The 22460-nt window shown below is 43.1% G+C and overlaps 2 protein-coding genes across 5 annotated transcripts in view; both read right to left on the bottom strand.

Moving 5' to 3' along the window:
* The window catches only part of IQCF3 (IQ motif containing F3), a 56670-nt gene that overhangs the window by 8885 nt on the left and 25325 nt on the right, over positions 1-22460 (bottom strand). The window lies entirely within an intron of this gene.
* The window catches only part of LOC100409913 (IQ domain-containing protein F5-like), a 60829-nt gene continuing 39688 nt past the window's right edge, over positions 1320-22460 (bottom strand). For 2 of the 4 annotated variants that reach the window (XM_035275688.3, XM_078351051.1), the window contains exons 5-6: positions 14774-14875; positions 1320-13645 (exon numbers count right to left, since the gene is read on the bottom strand). In XM_035275688.3, the coding sequence (XP_035131579.1) occupies positions 13217-13645; positions 14774-14875 (531 nt within the window). In that variant the 3' untranslated portion in view covers positions 1320-13216. Of the gene's footprint in view, positions 13646-14773; positions 14876-15080; positions 15252-22460 lie in introns of those variants that run through there. The other 2 variants (XM_008981743.5, XM_035275689.3) reach the window with 2 other exon arrangements.

Raw genomic sequence — 22460 nt, 5'->3', positions numbered from 1 at the left:
CAAAACCACTGCGGCTGTCACAAGAGTCGCGCTGGCGATCCGTGGGGCTCCTCCACTGGGAATCGTCTAATCGGTGAGTGACGAAAATTTGTCTAAAAGTATGGCATCGTCTCGTTCTCTGAGCTTTCACTGGGAGCTACAATCCTCAGCTGTTAGTGGTCGGCCATCTTGGATCCGGTAGATTTTCTATATCTTGTAAAGAGTCATTTCCATCCCATGAATATTCTTTTCTTTATAGCACACTATGCTTGTTTCATTGATTTGTTATTATCTCTTATGTGTCTAAGAATGCTCATGATAGCTCTGTGTGTGTGTGTGTGTGTGTGTGCGCGTGTGTGTGTGTGTGTTTGAGACAAAGTCCCTCATCCAGGCTGGAGTACAGTAATGGGATCTCAGCTCACTGCTACCTCCACCTCCCAGGCTCAAGTGATCCTCCTGCCTCAGCCTCCTGAGTAGCTGGGATTATAGGCACCTGCCACCACACCTGGGTAATTTGTTGTATTTTTTAGTTGAGTGAGGGGTTTTACCATGTTGGCCAGGCTGGTCTCGAACTCCTGACCTCAAGTGATCTGCCTACCTCAGACTCCCAAAGTGCTGGGATTACAGACATGAGCCACCACGCTTGGCTTGTGTGTGATTTTTTTTTTTTTTTTTGAGACAGAGTCTCGCTCTCTCACCAGGCTGGAGTGCAGTGGGGCGATCTCGGCTCACTGCAACCTCTGCGTCCTGGGTTCAAGCAATTCTCCTATGTGTGGTTTTTAATCTTTTCTCCTGTCTCTAATATTTCTTTTAAGTCCCTCCCTTCTGCTTTTGTTTTTGTCTCAGTTTCTCAGAAAGAAATCCCAGAATCTTGGATAAGGGAGTAGGATAACGAAACCTGTCTGCAAGCCTTTGGGAAGCTGATTTGGCAGAGAGGGCTGGAGGCTTCTCTGTTTCAGCTGTACACTTTGGCATACTCCCTTGGGTTTTGGTATGGTGCTTTGCCACTGCCGCCAGCTATCCAGATGCTCTCTGGTTCAACTTATCTAGTAAATAAACCTATCTTCTGCCAAGGTAGGAACAGAACTCTTGCCTGGTTCTGTGCATCAAGGAGGAGGATGGGGTGAACACAACAAATTTGCAAATAAATATTTATTTCCCACTTAGATTCTTAGTAGCCAGTGCCTCAACTTCACACTAATCATTTTGTTACACATGTTAGTGTCTGTGAACACTTTTCTGTTTTCAAAACGGATTTAACTAATCGTGAAAATGAATCCTGTAATATGATGTTTTTGCATTTGTTTGTCAAGTTCTCATAAGTCATGATGAGATTTTGATTAGAATTGACCTTAATTTTATTATACTGGAATGTGAGTTTAATAGATTACCATGGAGACAAATGACAACTTTACAACGAACATTAAGAAATTCTATCAATAAATACAGGACATTTCTCCTTTGCTCAGATCTTTTACGTTCTTCCGGGCTGTGGGAAAAGTGGCATGTGTAGAGTACGCCTTGCTTTTGTTCTTTCTTCCTGTTGCTGTCTGGATTGTGAATGTAATTGTTGAGTTTGAAGCAACCATTTTTGAATCAACAATGACCTTGGAAATGGAGGCAATACACAGAAAAACACATGAAAGGGGCCAGGATTCTTCACCCTTTGAAGTGCCATGTCAGGTCTGGATCGCCTATACTGGACTTACATGGGAAAGAGAAAAAAATCTTCCCATTTATTGAAACCACTGTTCCTTTGGTTGTGCTGTCGCTCACAGCCACCTTCATCCTGATATACCTACGCTCTACCCCAGTGGTTCCAGTGGATGCTAGGTAGGGCCCAGTAATCTGGGTTGTGACCTATATATAAGTCAGAGCTGTGACCAACGCACGTTCAATTTACACCTCTGGCCATTCTGATTCTAGTGTGAGCTGATTTATCCACAGCAGATTCCCTTTCATTATAGTTTTCTGCATTACAGGAACGTTCTGGTCTTCTGTGTGTATTAATTCAGAGATAATTCCACATTTAATGTCAAGAACTCCCTAGTCACAGCTTCTGTCAAGTTTCTGATTCAAAAACCAGTGTTTGAAAACCATTTCCTGAAACGTTGCTCACATGATATTAAACCCTCTTCATTTATTAATCCAATGAGGTGTCCTACTCTTTAGATATATGACCTGGAAAACTGACTTGAGTGAAAATGGGGGTGTCTTGACTCATAAAATTAAAATTTCCCAGAGGACAGCTAGGCAATCTTCAGGCTTTGAGAGGCTGATTCCCTCCCTCTCCATCCCTTGGCTGTACTTTCGTCGGTTGGCTTCATTCTCAGAAAGCTTTTTCTGTGTGGCGCCCCCAGCAGCTCTGCTTACATAATTCCTATAGTTAGCAAAACAAGTAGTTCCAAGACAGCACCAGAGCTGAGGGTTATTGACCTGGTTTGGATCTTTTGCTCAGCCTTGAACCAATCACATGCATTAAGTGTTCGGATATTCCTCTAAGCACTTGCACATCCTGGCTGAGTCCCAGTGAGTCGTACCTCCATTATCCAGGAGCAACCATGTTGGTGCCTTCTCTAAGCCTTCTTCATCCCATGATTGCAGGGCTATTGTGGACAAAGGGTAATCAAGATTTAGAAAAGCAAATTGATTGTCTGAGGATTGTCTGAGGACCAGCCATTTACAGATCCAGAAAATCCAGTGAGCCGAAGAGGTAGAAGGAGACATGACATTAGCAGAGAGCAGACAGGGGGAAGCAGAAACCAATGGGGAAAGATGTTGAGGAGAAGAAGAGACAATTAGAATAAAAGACAACATTGAGAGGTAGGCAGAGACGGAGACAGGCAAAACCCCACAGAGAAAGAGAGCAGCATGCACCCATGATTCTAGGTGTGAGCTGATTTATCCACAGCAGATTCCCTTTCCTTATAGTTCTCTGCATTACAGGAATGTTCTGGTCTTGTGTGCATATTAATAGAGAGACAATAGACCCTGCCCCATCCCGCTGTGCACAGGGATGCACTCACTCACACACTTGGGAACACTGCCAGAGAGAAATGATAACACAGAGAGACTGAGGCTGAGAACAATGTGCATATTGGGTGTGAGGGATCTAGGCTGTTTGGCTGAGAGAATCATCCAGGGATGGTGGGACAATTGTTTCTAGGCAGTAGGATTTTCAACTGTGCTGAAGCCACAGATCTAAGATCTGGATAGAATTGTGAATTGTGTATTCATTCATCAGATAAATAAGTATTAAAACAACAAAAAGACAATCACCACCCAAGTAAAATTATTTCAAGGGACTTTAATATACATTTGTCCAAAGATGGTATTCAAATGGAGACCATGCCCCTAACTCAGCATCATTAGTTATTAGGGAAATGCAAATCAAACCCACAATGAAATAGCACATCACACCAACTAGAATGGTTATATTTTTTTTAAAAAGAGAAAATAGTGAATGTTGGCAAGGATGTACAAAAATCTGAACCCTTGTACATTGCTGGTGGGAATGTAACATGATGTAGCTGCTAGATATTTACAATGGCTTTATTCACAAGAGCCAAAGGTGCAAACATCCAAATGTCCATCAGTGATGAATGGATGACAAAGTGTGGCATATCCATGCAATGGAATAACTCAGGATAAAAAGTAACAATGTATGCTACAACATGGATGAAACTTGGAAACGTTATGTTCAGTGAAAGAAGCCTGACACAAGATATTGTATAATTCAACTTACATGAAAAATCTAGAATAGGTAAATTCATGGAGACAGAGGCAGATTGGGGTTGCCAGGGGCTGGGGATAATGGAAAATGGTAGTTTAATTAATGTGGGTGTATTATTTCATTTTCACGCTGCTGATAAACACATGCCTAATACTGGGAAATTTATAAAAGAAAGAGGTTTTTTGGCCTTACAGTTCCACATGGCTGGGGAGGCCTCACAATTATGGCAGAAGGAGAAGCAAGTCACATCTCATGTGGATGGTAGGCAAAGAGAGAGCTTGTGAGGAGAAACTCCCATTTTTAAAACGATCAGATCTTGTGAGACCCATTTCCTATCATGAGAACAGCACGGGAAAGACCCACCCCCATGATTCAATCATCCCCCATCAGGTCCCTCCCACAACATGTGGAAATTATGGGATCTGCAAGGTGAGATTTGGGTGGGGACACACAGCCAAACCATATCAATAGGATTTTCTTTTATTGTGATAAAAATGTGCGAGAGCTTTATAGAGATGGTGATTGCTTAACATTGTGAATGTGCTAAATACCACCAAATTGTTAATTTTAGCTTAGTGGTTAATCTTACGTGGTTGATCAGAAAATGGTTAGTCTCATGTTACATAAAGAACACTTCAAACTTACAGACCACACACACACACACACACACACACACACACACACACGCACTTCCTGTTTTTTTTTCTTTTAAATGAATTGGGTGTGGCCACAAGTGGAGACAAGAAGAAACTCAAGGAAACAAAGTTTATTACACTCCCACGTCGTGGTTCTTACGGTGGGTGGTATGCTATGCAGGTGGACAAGGGAGATTCCAGGTGTTGGTCACAGGTGGCAGAGGAAGGAGCAAGGGGAGATCTGAGCTCATGGTCTTAATTGAGTTTCTGAGGGAAAGGCAAAGCAGGGCAGGGTAAAGCATTTACAGTTGTCTGGTTTGGATAATGTGGCGAGTTCTAAGCTATAGGAGTGGTCCCTAGTGTCCTGGTACCTGCCCGGGGAATAACTAAGGGAGAGGAACGTTGCCTCCTGGGGTGTAAGAGCCAGATGCGGGAGGTCTGCTCTGAAATGGGTAATTTGGATATCTAAATATATACAGATTAAGTATCTCTAATCTAAAAATTCAAAACCCAAAATGCTCCTGAATTGGAAGTTTTCTGTGTGCCAAAATGAAGCTCAAAGACAATGCTTGTTGGAGAATTCTGGATTTTGATTGTCAGACAAGTGATACTGAATATGTAAGTAAAACACAAATATTCCGACATCTGATATCTGAAGCTATTCTGCTTCTAAGCATTTCAGATAAGGGATACTGAAGCTGTACATATATGTAGATACATACAGAGAGAACCACTATGTGCCAAGCCCCATTATAGGTCCTGGGGACACAGCATTGACCCCAGAGTCCTGCCTTCCTGGAGGCCACCCTCTAGAGGGGAAAAGAAAATAGACAATCGGGTAAGACAAGCTCAAGCAGGGATGAGGACTTTGAAAACAGGAAGGCAGACTGAGGAGGTGGGGAGGGCGCCTTTGCACAGAGACAAACCTGCATGGGGTGGGAGCTTCATCTAGAAGCTGATGGCCCTAGGAGAGCAGGCAGAAGAGCAAACTTCCCAGATGGGAAGACACTTGGGATAGTTGCTAAATAGCAGAGCAGCCAGGGAGGACATAGAGAGATGAGATAACCAGAGAAAGACCATGCAGGGTTATGTAGACCCAGGGAGGGCTTCTGAACTTGCTCTAAGGAAAGACACTGGAGGATTAAGAGCAAAGGATGGCACAGGCCTCCATACTGCACGGGCACAGGAGTCGCCGAGTAGAGGAGGCTGTTTCTATACACAGAAAAGGGCCGAGGAAAGCAGAATCAGAACAAAAAGCGGATTGGTGATTTCATTAGTTGCTTCTCTTGCAAAGGTTCAAGCACGGGGGAATGCCTTCTCCTGCCAGCTAATACTGGCCTACTTGGGGCTTTGCTATTTTTTCTAACTTTCTCAATTTCTCTCAAGGTCAGATAAACAGCTTCCTTTTGATTTCATGATGTGGAATTTCAGCACAAATGGGTTTCAGATGAAACCAATTTTGTTTTCATCTGTTGGTCCTAGCTCAGGAGCTCAGTCCAAGCCAATGGCCTCCTATAAATTTTAACAGCAGGAATGTCCCTATGAGAAGCAGCTGACATAATGATCTTAAGGCATCTGAGCTCTGCCAACCTCCTGCCTCCTCAGCACCTGCTTCCCCAGGGCACTGAACACAAACAGGGCTCCCACTGCCCTCACCGCCTCCCTGTGTGTGGCACCACCCTAGGGACAGCAGCATAAACCAGGGGATGCTCCCAAATCCCCTGCCTTTCACCTCCAGTGAGTTTGACTTCCATCCTATCTCAGTTACACTTCCTATGATCATACCTTAGACCATTGCCTCCCAAACCTTCTGTGAGGAAGGACCACTTCTTGAAAATGTTAAATCAATCACAGACCAATTAACATGTAAAACAATAAAAGTGAGGCCAGGGCGCGGTGGCTCAAGCCTGTAATCCCAGCACTTTGGAAGGCCGAGGCGGGTGGATCACGAGGTCAAGAGATCGAGACCATCCTGGTCAACATGGTGAAACCCCGTCTCTACTAAAAATACAAAAATTAGCTGCGCATGGTGGTGCGCGTCTGTAGTCCCAGTTACTCAGGAGGCTGAGGCAGGAGAATTGCTTGAACCCAGGAGGTGGAGATTTTGGTGAGCCGAGATCGTGCCATTGCACTCCAGCCTGGGTAACAACAGCGAAACTCCGTCTCAAAAAAAAAAAAAAAAAAATCTTTAAACTTATTTGCTGCAACTTTGTTTTTTGACACTGACATCAGCCTCCAGGTTAGCACAGGCTGGTAATCTGGAGGCTGCTGGGCAGTTGCACGCAGTTGTCGCTCAGGTCAGCCTCCTGTGCTTTTCCTGAGCTGCACTTGTCCTAAGGGAGTGTGCCATGGGCCTGACTCTGGTCAGGGGCATGCCAAATAGAAACCCAATGTGTGCAAGCCCCAGCTGGGCCCCTATCAACCCATCCTCTAAGTTCCCTCCCCTCATCCCCTACCCCAACAGGCCCTGATGTGTGTTGTTCCTGTCTGTGTCCATGTGTTCTCAGTGTTCAATTCCCACTCACGAGTGAAAACGTGGTGTTTAGTTTTCTGTTCCTGTGTTAGTTTGCTGAGGATGATGTTTTCCAGCTATTAAGCAATTTTTCATCATCTACCTCCTCCCACTTTCTCACCCTCTGAGTTTCCCTTGTCTATCATTCTACACTCTACATCCATGTGTACCTATTGTTTAGCTCTCACTTATAAGCAAGAACATGAAGTATTTGTCTTTCTGTTTCTGATTTGTTTTACTAACTTGCCTCTGGTTCCATACATGTTTCTACAAAAGGCATGATTTCATTCCTTTTTATGGCTGAATACTATTTAATTGCATATATGCCCATGTTTGTAATCCAATCATCTGTGGATAGACGGATAGGTTGATTCCCTATCTTTGCTACTGGGAATAGTGCTACAATAGAGATAGAGGGACAAGTATTTTTTGATATAATAATTTCTTTTTCTTTGGGTAGATGCCAGTAGTAGGACTGTTGGATCAAATGGTAGTTCTACTTTCAGTTATCTGAGAAATCTCCATACTGTTTTTCACAGAGGTTGTACTAATTTGCATTCCCACCAACAGGGTATAAGAGTTCACATTTCTCTGCATCCTCTTTAAAAAAACAATTGTTTTTTAAATATATAATAGTCATTTTGACTTATGTAAGATGATATCTCATTGTGGTTCTAATGTGCATTTGCCTGATGATTAGTGATACTGAGCATTTTTCCATATGCCTATTGGCCATTTGTATGTCATCTTTAAAAAAATGTCTATTCGTGTTCTTTGCCCACTTTTTAATGCGATTATTTGGGTTGTTTATTATGAGTTATTGAGTTTCTTGTCTCAAAATAACTGGCCGGGCCAGGTATGGTGGCTCACACCTGTAATCCCAGCACTTTGGGAGGCTGAGGCAGGAGGATCACTTGAACCCAGGAGTTCAAGACCAGGCTGGGCAACATAGTGAGACCCCATCTCTACAAAAAATAAAAAAACTAGCTGTGCATGGTGGCACACATCTATAGTCCCAGTGACTCATGAGGTTAATGTGAGAAGATCACTTGAGCCCAGGAGGTCAAGGCTGTAGGGAGCCATGATCATGCCACCGCACTCCAGCCTGGGTGACAGAGCAAGACCCTGTCTCTAAAAAACTTTTTCTAAAATAAAAGTAACTAACTGAATCTCAGAAAAGAATGCATTGGAGACGAATTTAGATAGCCAGTTTTTTAATTTAGCTTCTGTTTCTTTTCTCTTTTTTTCTTTTTTGAGACGGAGTTTCGCTCTTGTTACCCAGGCTGGAGTGCAATGGCGCAACCTCCGTCTCCTGGGTTCAGGCAATTCTCCTGCCTCAGCCTCCTGAGTAGCTGGGATTACAGGCACGCGCCACCATGCCCAGCTAATTTTCTGTATTTTGAGTAGAGATAGGGTTTCACCATGTTGACCAGGATGGTCTCGATCTCTTGACCTCGTGATCCACCCGCCTCGGCCTCCTTAGCTACTGTTTCTTAACTAGAGTACTAAGTACAGGGCAAAGCCAGTTAATAGGACAGACAAAGCATTTCTCCTCCTCCTCCTGTTCCTCTTCCTCTTCTTCTCTCCCTTCCTCTTCCTCCTTCTCCTTCTCCTCCTCCTCTCTTCTTCTTCTTCTTTTGAGACAGGGTCTCACTCTGTCACCCAGGCTGGAGTGCAGTGGCATGATCTCAGCTCACTGCAACCTCCACCTCCAGGGCTCAAGCAATCCTTCCACCTCAGTCTCCTAAGTATCTGGGACTACAGGCACAAGCCACTATGCCCAACTAATTTTTATATATTTTTTAATACAGACAGGGTTTCACCACGTTTCTCAGGCTGGCCTCAAACTCGTGGGTTCAAGTGAACTGCCCTCCTCAGCCTCCCAAAACGTTGGGATTACAGGTGTGAGCCACTGTGCCCAGCCCAGACAAAGCACTTTCTATGCCTGGAGTCATCACAGAAATTAAACTCAAGAATCTTGCCAGGGCATATTGGTGGTCAGAGAAGCATACATGGTGACCTGAGGGTTCAACTGTTATAAATACTTTTTTCTAGCTTTCTTTTCATCTTTGAGTCGGGATGGTAATTAGTTGAAAAGGTTAGCAGATTCCAATATTCTTATCAATTAGTTACTTAAGCTTTTCCTTTTCCCTTGGTAAGGAGTCTTTTTAAAAAGGCAATTAAAAAATATTTTTGGAAGCTTCTGCACATGATTAAAATAGACATCCCAGGTGGGCCTAATTTGGGAGCCCTTATTTTTAAGTGCACTTCTTAGATGAACAGTCTTGTTTACCTAGAACATTCTACAAATGGCCATTGTAATTCCAAATTGTTTCTAATAAGATTTCATCATTTGTGTAAGTACAATCATGCATCGCTTAATGATGGGAATACATTCTAAACTGTCAGGTGATTTCCTCATTGTGCAAACACTATGGACTGTACTTACACACCCTATAGCCTATGCCTACACTGCAGGATAGAGCCTATATCTCCTAGGCTGTAAGCCTATAAAGCCTGTTACTGTAGGCAATTATAACACAATGATAAATATTTGTGTATCTAAACATAGAAAAGGTACAGTAAAAATATGGTATAAAAGATTTAAAATGGTAGACCTGTGTAGGGCACTTACTGTAAATGGAGCTTGCAGGTCTAAAAGTTGCTCTGGGTCAGAGACTAAGTGAGGGGTGAGTGAATGGGAAGCCCTAAGACATGATCAGATACTGCTGTAGAGTATGTTAACACCATACATGTGGGCAAGACTAAATTTATTTTAAAAATTTCTTTATTCAATGATAAATTAACCTTAGCTTAGTGTCACATTTTTACTTCATAAATGTATTAATTTTTTTAACTTTTTGACACATAATAACAACAGCTTAGAACACAAACATATATAGCTGTACAAAAACATATTCTTTATATACTTACCGTATCAGCTTTCTTCTATTAAAATTTTTTTGTACTTTTAAAACTTTTTTGCTGAAAATGATGGCACAAATATACATTCGCTTAGGCCTACACAGGTTCAGGGTCATCCATATCACTGTCTCCCACTTCCACACCTTGTCCTTCTGGAACAGCTTTCGGTCAAAAACATGCTTGGAGCTGTCATCTCCTATAATTACAATGCCTTCTTCTTTTGGAAGGAACTGCCTGAGGCTGTCTTACAGTTAATTTATTTTAATAAATAGGAATACACACTAAAAAATAATAAAAGGTATAGCGACGTCTGGGCACAGTGACTCACGCCTAAAATCCCAGCACTATGAGAGGCTGAGTTGGGTAGATGGCTTGAGTTCAGGAGTTCGAGACCAGCCTGGACAACACGGCAAAACCTCATCTCTACAAAAAAATACAAAAATTAGCTGGGTGTGGTGGTGCACACATGTAGTCCCAGCTACTTGGGGGACTGAGGCAGGAGGATTGCTTGAGCCTGGGAGTTCAAGGCTGCAGTGAGCCTTGATCATGCCCCTATATTCCAGCGTGGGTGACAGAGTAAGACTCTGTCTCAAAAAAAATGTAAATACATGAACCAGTCATATAGTTGTTTGTTGTCGTTATCAAGTTCTATGTACTGCTCATAACTATATGTGCTACGCTTTTATACAGCTGGCAGCACAGTAGGTTTACACCGCATCAGCACAAACACATGAGCCATACATTGGCCATATCACCATGCAGTAGGAACTTTTCAGCTCCATTATAATTTTAAGGGACTGCAATCATATCTACAATCCATCACTGACCAAAATACTATGTAACACATGGCTGATTTGCAGCTTCTGGAGTCACAACAATGTTAAATGTAAAAGGCGGGCAGAGCCAAAAGGTGGAGTACTCAGTTCTTTAGAAGTTAAGGATCTCATTTTTACTTGAAATCTTGGGTCTCAGAGATGAAATAAAAGTCTGGGAGGTGAACACCATGAGGTTGGGTCATGAGATGCTTCTAACATGTTTCTCATTGCACAGAAATTTTCCTGAGGCTGGTGCGTGACCGAATGTCAAAATAACACGTTTCATGACCCAGCTTATTCTTTCTCAGAGTACCTTTGAGGTGTTGGGGCACACTTGCCAGCTCTCAGATGCCCGACTCATGCTCATCAGTCAAGTTGCGCCTTGGGTCTGAGATCCCCATAACCAACTTCCCTCACTTTAGCAGGCAAGGAAAATAAAAAAAAGAAAGAAACAGGAGAAAACCCAAATCTTTGCAAATTCTAAAAGCCAGAGTTATATTCCTTATGCAGTAACAGCCAATTACTGCAACCAACTTCAATCGCCTCTAAAATCCCAGGGAGGTCATGGCACATGACCCTCTCATGGCACAAACTATTTTTAATAATAAACCTTGACATCCCAAGGTCATGCACTGCCTCGCAGCACAAAGTAACCCTGAATTAAAAGACAAAAAGAACAGGGGTGGGGACTCACTGCAAAGACAGCAGAGTTGGAACCCAAGAGGAACTTTACTTACCACCCTTGGGGCTCCATGAGGAAGACAGAGGACCTCAGAAAAGCTCAGCAGCGCCTCCCCTGTGTTCCTCAGGGTCTCAGGGTCATCAGCAGTCCTCTCTCAGTCCTTTCAGAGGTTGCCAGAAACCACAACAAAATTGCAAACAACAAAATTGCAAAAATTGAAATATGTCATTGTTTTTATTTGTGATTCTAGAATCAGGCAACACTTATCTTTATGAAAAAAATGAGGGTTCCCATGAGCTGAGAAAAGGGCATTGGTGCTCATCAATGATAGACTGGATAAAGATAATGCAGTACATATATGCCATGGATACTATGCAGCCATGAGAAGAAATGACATCATGTTCTTTGCAGGGACATGGATGGAGCTGGAAGCCATCATCCTCAGTAAACTAAGGCAGGAACAGAAAACCAAACACCGCAAGTTTTCATTTATAAGTGGGAGCTGAACAATGAGAACACACGGACACAGGGAGGGGAACAACACACAAGGAGGCTGTGGGGAAGGGCAGTGGAGACAGAGAGAGCAGCAGAATAAATAGCTAATGCAAGCTGGGTTTATACCTGGGTGATGGCTTGAAAGGTGCAGCAAACCACCACAGCACATGTTTACCTATGCAACAAACCTGCACATCCTGCACATGTGTCTCAGAACTTAAAATAAAATTAATTTTTTTTAAATATAAAGGGCTTAGGACTGGAGAGTTTCAATAATCTGTTGAGTTCTAAATGATAGAGGTAGTCCATAATTGCCTGTCACCTGTGTGGGAATAATGAAGGCAGGAGAATGTTGCCTCCTGGAATGTAAGGGCCAGATTCAGGAGGTCTGGCTCTGGATTGGGTAGAGTGCACATCTATTTAGATGTATGTACAGTTTGAATAACCCTACATCTGAAAATTCAAACCTCAAATGCTGCAAAATCCAAAGTTCATTGAGTGCTGACATGACGTTCAAAGGATGTGCTCACTGGAGCATTTGAGTTCAGGTTTTCGGATTAGGGAAGTGGCACCCGCACATACGATGCAAATCTTCCAAAATCCCCAAAAATAAAAAACCAGAAACACTTCAAACCCAAGCATTTCAGAAAAGAGAGGCTCGACCTGTCCATATACATATAAATAGAGAGTCACTGTGTGCCAGGCCCTGTTCTAGGTACTAAACGCAGCTCTGACCAGAGTCCTGCTCTCCTGGAGCTCACCCTCTAGAAGGGAAAAGAAATAAGTAAATAATCAGGTAAGACAACCTCAGGTAGGGATGAGGACTTTGAAAACAGGAAGGCACACTGAGGAGCTGGAGAGGGCGCCTTTGCACAGAGACAAACCTGCGTGGAGTGGGAGCTCCATCTGGAAGCCGACGGCCCTAGGAGAGCAGACAGAAGAGCAAAGTTCCCAGATGGGAACATGCTTGGGATAGTTGCTAAATAGCAGAGCAGCCAGGGAGGACATAGAGAGGGTGAGATGGCCAGGACCAGGACATACAGGGTTACATATACTCTGGGGAAGGCTTTTGAACTCATTCTAAATGTAATGAGAAGACACTGGAGGATTAAGAGCAAAGGATGGCACAGCCCTCCATACTGCACGGGCACAGGGGTTGCCATTACACACACCATGGCATGAACTCCTCTCCCTGGAGCTGGCCTTCTTGGTGGCCCTGCAACCCCAACCCCCTCACCTATGGCCAACTGCTAATCTGTCACAAGCCTCGCTCCTCCGGCATGGAGCTGTCACATCCTCTCCGCACAGGACCCCACACAAGCCAGCTGACTCCTCAGAGCTGACCTTTGAGATGACAGGTGCCTGACTCTTTGCTGAGACAAATACTTGTCGAAGTTTTTAGAATAGAGACCTAGGGATACGTAGTTGGAGCAGATCTGGTCAGTTCTTTATTGGGAAGGGGATGCAGTCTGTAATTCGGCAAATCTGTGATCCCAGGAAGATGTCAAGCTCAAGGTTCAGCTGGCTTGTGGCGAGCTCGTAGCTGCCATGGAAAAAGCCACGGGTATGGCAACTTCGCCAGCGCCAATAGACCTGGATGATGCGGACAGCATTGAGCAAACGACAGTAATGTCGGCGGACATGCCACATGCGGACCCAGGACTGCAGCCTGACTGCTGCCCAGTGCTGCCGTGCGCAGAGCTCCAGCGCAGCCCACCTCCTCTTTGCGAGCAGCCTGGCCAGCACCTGCCTCCACCAGCGCTGGATGATCAAAGCTCTGAGGGCCGCATGCAGTAGCGTGCGTCGCACCAGCGTGCCCCGCCACCAGGCCTGGATCTTTTTTGCTGCCAGTACCTTGTCAACAGATAGCTTCATTTGGAGAAGGGAGAGGTTGTAAGAAAAGAAAGAACAGTCAGGACATTTTCCACACAAACATCAGCCCCAGGAGGTGAGAGGAAGTGGCCCGGTACTCTACAACGGCCCTGTCCTCTAAAGTTCAGGTGTACTGGGCAGCAACACCTAACCCTGGAGATCAGGTAGGTGTACCCCCTCTGCTACCCATAGGTCAATGGACATGGTCACCTCACCTTCACCTCTGAGTCTCAGTGTCCCCATCTGCAAAATGGGGGTACACCTGCCCTAGCTACCTCACCCTGTTTTTTGCAAACCTTCTTGGCCAGTCAAGAGCAAGGACACTGTGATGTAGGGTCAGAGGGTTAACACATTTCACCTGGGCCTTCCAGCTAGTGAGGTCCATGACCCACTCCTTCAGACCTCTCCCACCTGCCAGAGAGGTGGCGCCCTTGGCTGGCCCTGCCCTCTTATTTCTGACTCCAGGCCAAATCCACAACCTGCTGTTTCCTGCTGTCACATCATAGTAGTCAAAGTCTCCCTCCCCCACACAGTTTGGAGTCTTTTTCACCTACTTCTTACTTTCACTTATTTTAACACATTTTTTTCTTGTTAAAACTTCTTTTAAGCTTAAGCTTACCTATGCATAAGTGGACTCATGTGCACACTCCCCCACATCCCACCCATTTCAGGACTTGAGTTTCCCTTTATGTGGCCATACATTCCCCAAACATAGCCATCACCATGCCATACTCCAATGTTGAGTGTCTGCTTTCCACGTCTCAGGGTTTCTCTTTGCTACATCCAAGTCTCCATGCCTCAGGCACCCACCTTTCCCAGACTCATAAGGAAATGGGAGAAGAAGATAGCCCAGGATGAGGCCATCTCTATTTATTGCAGCTCTGAATAGGACGGCTATGTCCTTGTTGGCCTGGGAAATTCCTGGCTTACGGGGATTGTTCCTGAGTAAGGATTAATAGCAACACCTTTCACTCACAAATGTTTCCTAGTTTGGACAAGAAATTTCATGATTAACCAATTCTATGAGCCACAGGGAAGACAAGCACCACCACTACTGGGTGGCACGGGTCAGAGATGTTGCAGGTGCGGGGTCTCTTCCAACCTTGAGGGCCTGCTCTGACTTACCTTTGGTTTTGGAGGAGGAGGCTTTTTCTCCAGCTCCATGTGTTTGAACAATATGGTCTCATCAGTATCTTCTACTACGATTTGGCAAACATGGCCATCTTTCTATAATCAGATTTGAAAGAGGAGAGGTGGAGGTAGGAAGTTATTTGTAGAACTCAGGGCGCACGCCCTCACTGTGGCTGAATCCCCGTGTCTGCCTGTCTGCCAGATATCCAGTTTTCAGCCAAGTTCACCACATCCTTAACCTCTTGTCTTTCCCAGAGACCCTAGACACAGGGCTTGCATCTGATTAACTGTGGGAATTCACCTTCCCCTGCCTGTGTCTATTTCTTACACAACATCGAATGCCCATGACTTGCAGGTAGTTGGTTCAACCCCTTCAGGTCTGCAATCCCCTTAAGTGCCCATGATTAGAGGCTAGATGTCTCCATCATACTCAGATCTATACTTTTCTAGCCACCACCATGGCAGGAAGTGTGAAGGAGGAGAGAATGTGATGTCATAAGGGCACCTATGACTCTGGCATCAGAATGGCTTCCAACAGCTGTCTTTCCAGTGAATATGTGGAACTCTTGTCCATTCTTTTTTGCAGACATGGCCACAATTTGCCTACAAAAGCAAGCCACTGGAAATACTGGCTCATTCGCACAAAGAGGTATCTAGTTAATGATTTCAGTGTAGTTGATAAAAACAAAAATTGAAACAACCTAAACCTCCATCAAATACAAAATTCAGTGACATGGATTTCAGTTCAATGAACAGCTGTATAAGGATGAGGAAGAATGAATTAGTGGCAAAATTCTCAAACAGGTGCTTCAGAAAAGGAGATTTAAGAATGGCTGAGAAGCACATGAAAAGATGCCCAACATCATTAGTAATGAGGGAAATAAAACTGAGAACCAAAATGAGATACACCTAGACACCCTAAGAGAAAGGCTAACAAGAAATCTGACAGTACTAAATCCTGGCAGAGATACAGAATAGGCAGATCTCTTAAACACTGTTGCTAAAAGGTGTGAAACAGCAGAACCGCTTTGGAAAATAGTTTGGCCCTTCCTAATGAAGTTCAAAGTGTACCCGCCCTTATAACTCAGTAGTTTCAGTCCTAAAATTTGCAAACAATAAATGAAAACACATTTTACAAAGGCATGTGCATGGATATTCATAGCAGCTTTATTCAAATAGGTCAGAACTGGAAACAACCCAAATATCCATCAACAGGTGACTAGACAAAAATTTCACGATATGTTAGTATAATGGGGTAATAATAACAAAAATGAATACATTTATACATCGAATAACATAGATAACTCTCAGAAACTTGATGCTAAATGAAAGAAGCTAGACTACCTGTGGGTCCTCCCATTTATATAAAATTCTAAAACAGGCGTTTTGCCTGACAGGTAAAATAGAAAATAAATCAGATGAATCCCTACCCTACATCTAAGATAGGGATACAGGGGTTTTGCCTGCAAACAGCACAGGGAAACAAAGAGAAATGTGCTATATCTTGTTTTGGGTGGTGGTTGCCAAGGAATATGGAATTTGGAAAATTAATCAAACCAAGCACTTAATGAAACCACAAAGATGAACTTTCTTCCCTCGGTACTGATATGGAGTACAAGTGAAACAAATTGAGTTGATGGGCAAATACTTACAAGCACGTTATAAAAGCACTATGAAAACAAGCGAATTAGGAAGACCTATGCAAACAAAATATATCAATGATTATCTTTGGTGAGGCTAGCAGAACTGTGGGGACAGGGCACACTCCCTCACTGTGGCTGAATCCCCTGTGTGTGTCCTGTCTGCAGAGCACTCAGTTATCAGCCTCCTGAGAGAGCAGGACACACACAGAGAAGGATACCCTTGAGGCGCCAGCTAGGGTACAAATGTCTTTGACTGCTCTCCTGTCACAGTCAGAGGATGAGTCAGGACAGCCACTGCAGAAGCAGGCACCATCTCTGCCCGATCCCGACCACTGAAAAGCCACCTGTTGCCACAGGTCAATGCTCAGCAGAAGGTCCTCTGGCCACAGGTTGAGGCGTCAGCATCAGGCCCTGGTCCCCCTCAGAGTTTCTGCCCAGGGTTCACTGAGGAGTACATTTGGAATGTTTAGGGTGAGTACTAGGGAGGCTGCAGTGGGCTCTGGAGGGAATGTAGGGAAGAGGAGGAGGCCAGTTAAGGCTGGGGTGGATATCAGGGTGAAGATAGCAGGACGACGGGCATGGGAAAGACAGGGGGAAGACAGGGTAAGTGGTGAGAAGAACTTGTGGGACAGGGAAGCGGCAGAAAGTGTGTTTTGATGGAGCGATTAGACGATACACACAGGCCAGTTTTGCATCTCTGAGTATCTTTCTTTGGATCATGGCCCTGTGATATTCTTTTTTTTTACTGTATTGTTTCTTTCTTCTTTTTTCAGGGTTCAAACTAAGTATATTTACTTTTTTTATTGCATTTTAGGTTTTGGGGTACATGTGCAGAACATGTAAGATAGTTGCATAGGTAGACACATGGCAGTGTGTTTTGCTGCCTTCCTCCCCTTCACCCACATTTGGCATTTCTCCCCAGGCTATTCCTCCCCAGCTCCCCTCCCCTGCTGTCCCTCCCCTATTCCCCCCGAGAGACCCCAGTATGTAGTATTCCCTTCCCTGTGTCCATGTGTTCTCATTGTTCATCACCCGCCTATGAGTGAGAATATGCGGTATTTCATTTTCTGTTCTTGTGTCAGTTTGCTGAGAAAGATGTTCTCCAGATTCATCCATGTCCCTACAAACGACACGAACTCATCATTTTTGATTGCTGCATAATATTCCATGGTGTATATGTGCCACATTTTCCCAGTCCAGTCTATCATCGATGGGCATTTGGGTTTGTTCCAGGTCTTTGCTATTGTAAACAGTGCTGTAATGAACATTTGTGTGCATGTGTCCTTATAGTAGAATGATTTATAGTCCTTTGGATGTATAGCCAGTAATGGGATTGTTGCGTCAAATGGTATTTCTATTTCTAAGGCCTTGAGGAATCGCCACACTGTCTTCCACAATGGTTGAACTAATTTACACTCCCACCAGCAGTGTAAAAGTGTTCCTATTTCTCCACATCCTCTCCAGCATCTGTTGTCTCCAGATTTTTTAATGATCACCATTCTAACTGGCATGAGATGGTATCTCAATGTGGTTTTGATTTGCATCTCTCTAATGACCAGTGATGATGAGCAGTTTTTCATATGTTTGTTGGCCTCATGTATATCTTCTTTTGTAAAGTGTCTGTTCATATCCTTTGCCCATTTTTGAATGGGCTTGTTTGTTCTTTTCCTGTAAATCTGTTTGAGTTCTTTGTAAATTCTGGATATCAGCCCTTTGTCAGATGGGTAAACTGCAAACATTTTTTCCTATTCTGTTGGTTGCCAATTCACCCTAGTGACTGCTTCTTTTGCCGTGCAGAAGCTGTGGAGTTTGATTAGGTCCTGTTTGTCTATTTTGGCTTTTGTTGCCAATGCTTTTGGTGTTTTGGTCACGAAGTCCTTGCCTACTCCTATGTCCTGAATGGTTTGCCTAGATTTTCTACTAGGGTATTTATGGTGCCAGGTCTTATGTTTAGGTCTTTAATCCATCTGGAGTTAATTTTAGTGTAAGGTGTCAGGAAGGGGTCCAGTTTCTGCTTTCTGCACATGACTAGCCAGTTTTCCCAACACCATTTGTTAAACAGGGAATCCTTTCCCCATTGCTTGTTTTTGTCAGGTTTATCAAAGATTGTATGGTTGTAGATATGTTGTGTTGCCTCTGATGTCTCTGCTCTGTTCCATTGGTCTATATCTCTGTTTTCGTACCAGTACCATGCTGTTTTGATTACTGAAAACTTGTAGTATAGTTTGAAGTCCGGTAGTGTGATGCCTCCCGCTGTATTCTTTTTGCTTAGAATTGACTTGGCTATACGGGCTCTCTTTTGGTTCCATATGAAGTTCATGGTGGTTTTTTCCAGTTCTGTGAAGAAAGTCAATGGTAGCTTGATGGGGATAGCATTGATTCTGTAAATTATGTTGGGCAGTATAGCCATTTTCACAATATTGATTCTTCCTAACCATGGACATGGAATGTTTCTCCATCTGTTTGTGTCCTCTCTTATTTCGTTGAGCAGTGGTTTGTAGTTTTCCTTGAAGAGGTCCCTTACGTTCCTTGTTAGTTGTATTCCTAGGTATTTTATTCTCTTTGTAGCAATTGTGAATGGCAATTCATTCTTGATTTGGCTCTCTTTCAGTCTGTTATTGGTGTAGAGGAATGCTTGTGATTTTTGCACCTTGATTTTGTATCCTGAGACTTTGCTGAAGTTGCTTATCAGTTTCAGGAGTTTTGGGGCTGAGGCAATGGGGTCTTCTAGGTATACTATTATGTCGTCTGCAAATAGAGACAATTTGGCTTCCTCCTTTCCTATTTGAATACCCTTTATTTCTTTTTCTTGCCTGATTGCTGTGGCTAGAACTTCCAGTACTATATTGAATAGGAGTGGTGACAGAGGGCATCCTTGTCTAGTGCCAGATTTCAAAGGGAATGCTTCCAGTTTTTGCCCATTCAGTATGATATTGGCTGTTGGTTTGTCATAAATAGCTTTTATTACTTTGAGATACGTTCCGTCAATACCGAGTTTATTGAGGGTTTTTAGCATAAAGGGCTGCTGATTTTTGTCAAAGGCCTTCTCTGCGTCAATTGAGATAATCATGTGGTTTTTGTTTTTGGTTCTGTTTATGTGGTGAATTACGTTTATAGACTTGCGTATTTCGAACCAGCCTTGCATCCCCGGGATGAATCCTACTTGATCATGATGGATACGTTTTTTGATGTGCTGTTGCAATCGGTTTGCCAGTATTTTATTGAAGATTTTTGCATCTATGTTCATCATGGATATTGGCCTGAAGTTTTCTCTTCTTGTTGAGTCTCTGCCGGGTTTTGGTATCAGGATGATGTGGGTCTCATAAAATGATTTGGGAAGGATTCCCTCTTTTTGGATTATTTGGAATAGTTTCAGAAGGAATGGTACCAGCTCCTCTTTGTGTGTCTGGTAGAAGTCGGCTGTGAACCCATCTGGACCTGGGCTTTTTTTGTGTGGTAGGCTCTTAATTGCTGCCTCGACTTCAGACCTTGTTATTGGTCTATTCATAGTTTCAGCTTCCTCCTGGTTTAGGCTTGGGAGGACACAGGTGTCCAGGAATTTATCCATTTCTTCCAGGTTTACTAGTTTATGTGCATAGAGTTGTTTGTAATATTCTCTGATGATGGTTTGAATTTCTGTGGAATCTGGTGATTTCCCCTTTATGGTTTTTTATTGCATCTATTTGGTTGTTCTCTCTTTTCTTTTTTATCAGTCTGGCTAGCGGTCTGTCTATTTTGTTGATCTTTTCATAAAACCACCTCTTGGATTTATTGATTTTTTGAAGGGTTTTTCGTGTCTCTATCTCCTTCAGTTCTGCTCTGATCTTAGTTATTTCTTGTCTTCTGCTAGGTTTTGAGTTTTTTTGATCTTGCTCCTCTCGCTCTTTCAATTTTGATGATAGGGTGTCAATTTTGGATCTCTCCACTCTTCTCATGTTGACACTTATTGCTATATATTTTCCTCTGGAGACTGCTTTAAATGTGTCCCAGAGATTCTGTTATGTTGTGTCTTCATTCTCGTTGTTTTCGAAGAACTTCTTTATTTCTGCCTTCACTTCATTGTTTATCCAGTCAACATTCAAGAGCCAGTTTCTGAATTCTGAGTTCTAACTTGATTGCACTATGGTCTGAGAGGCTGTTTGTTATGATTTCAGTTGTTTTGCATTTGCTGAGGAGTGCTTTACTTCCAATTATTTGGTCAATTTTAGAGTAGGTGTGATGTGGTGCTGAGAAGAATGCATACTCAGTGGATTTGGGGTGGAGAGTTCTGTAAATGTCTATCAGGTTTGCTTGTTTCAGGTCTGAGTTCAAGCCCTGGATATCCTTGTTAATTTTCTGTCTGGTTTATCTGTCTAATATTGACAGTGGAGTGTTAAAGTCTCCCACTATTATTGTGTGGGAGTCTAAGTCTCTTTGTAAGTCATTAAGAACTTGCCTTATGTATCTGGGTTCTCCTGTATTGGGTCCATATATATTTAGGATCATTAGCTCTTCTTGTTGTATCGATCCTTTTACCATTATGTAATGACCTTCTTTGTCTTTTTTGATCTTTGTTGCTTTAAAGTCAATTTTATCAGAGACAAAAATTGCAACTCTTGCTTTTTTTTTTTGCTCTCCATTTGCTTGATAAATCTTCCTCCATCCCTTTATTTTGGGCCTTTGTGTATCCTTGCATGTGAGATGGGTTTCCTGGATACAGCATACCAATGGGTTTTGGCTTTTTATCCAATTTGCCAGTCTGTGTCTTTTGATTGGTGCATTTAGCCCATTTACATTTAGGGTTAATATTGTTATGTGTGAATTGGATGCTGCCATTTTGAGGCTAGCTGGCTGTTTTGCCCATTAGTTGATGCAGATTCTTCATTTTGTTGATGCTCTTTATCATTTGGTATGTTTTTAGAATGGCTGGTACTGGTTGTTCCTTTCTATGCCTCTTTCAGGAGCTCTTGTAAAGCAGGCCTGGTGGTGACAAAATCTCTGAGTACTTGCTTGTTTGCAAAGGATTTCATTTTTCCTTCACTTATGAAGCTCAGTTTGGCTGGATATGAAATTCTGGGTTGAAAGTTCTTTTCTTTAAGAATGTTGAATATTGGCCCCCACTCTCTTCTGGCTTGTAGTATTTCTGCCGAGAGATCTGCTGTGAGTCTGATGGGCTTCCCTTTGTGGGTGACCCAACCTTTCTCTCTGGCTGCCCTTAGCATTTTCTCCTTCATTTCAACCCTGGTGAATCTGACGATTATGTGCCTTGGGGTTGCTCTTCTTGCGGAATATCTTTGAGGTGTTCTCTGTATTTCCTGGACTTGAATATTGGCCTGCCTTGGTAGGTGGGGGAAATTTTCCTGGATAATATCTTGAAGAGTATTTTCCAGCTTGGATTCATTCTCTTCGTCACATTCTGGTACACCTATCAAACGTAGGTTAGGTCTCTTCACATAGTCCCACATTTCTTGGAGACTTTGTTCATTCCTTTTGTGCTTTTTTTCTCTAATCTTGCCTTCTCAATTTATTTCATTGAGTTGATCTTCGACTTCTGATATTCTTTCTTCTGCTTGATCAATTCAGCTGTTGAAACTTGCGCATGTTTTGTGAAGTTCTCGTGTTGTGTTTTTCAGCTCCTTCAACTCATTCATATTCCTCTCTAAGTTGTCCATTCTTGTTATCATTTCCTCGAATCTTTTTTCAAAGTTCTTAGTTTTTTGCATTGATTTAGAACATGTTCTTTTAGCTCATGGAATTTTCTCATTACCCACCTTCTGAAGTCTGATTCCATCATTTTATCACACTCATTCTCCGTCCAGCTTTGTTCCCTTGCTGGTGAGGAGTTTTGGTCCTTTGTAGGAGGCGAGGTGTTCCAGTTTCAGGTGTTTTCCTCCTTTTTGCGCTGGTTTCTTCCCATCTTTGTGGGTTTATCCACCTGTCATCTGAGTAGTTGCTGACTTTTCAATTGGGTCTCTGAGTGGATACCCAGATTGTTGATGATGAAGTATTTCTGTTACTTAGTTTTCCTTCTAACAGTCTAGCCCCTCTGCTGTATGACT

The sequence above is a fragment of the Callithrix jacchus genome, chromosome 15, assembly GCF_049354715.1.
Source record: "Callithrix jacchus isolate 240 chromosome 15, calJac240_pri, whole genome shotgun sequence".
Classification (NCBI taxonomy): domain Eukaryota; kingdom Metazoa; phylum Chordata; class Mammalia; order Primates; family Cebidae; genus Callithrix; species Callithrix jacchus.
Note: the sequence above shows the minus strand (reverse complement) of the source record. Positions and strands in the feature narration are given on the sequence as shown.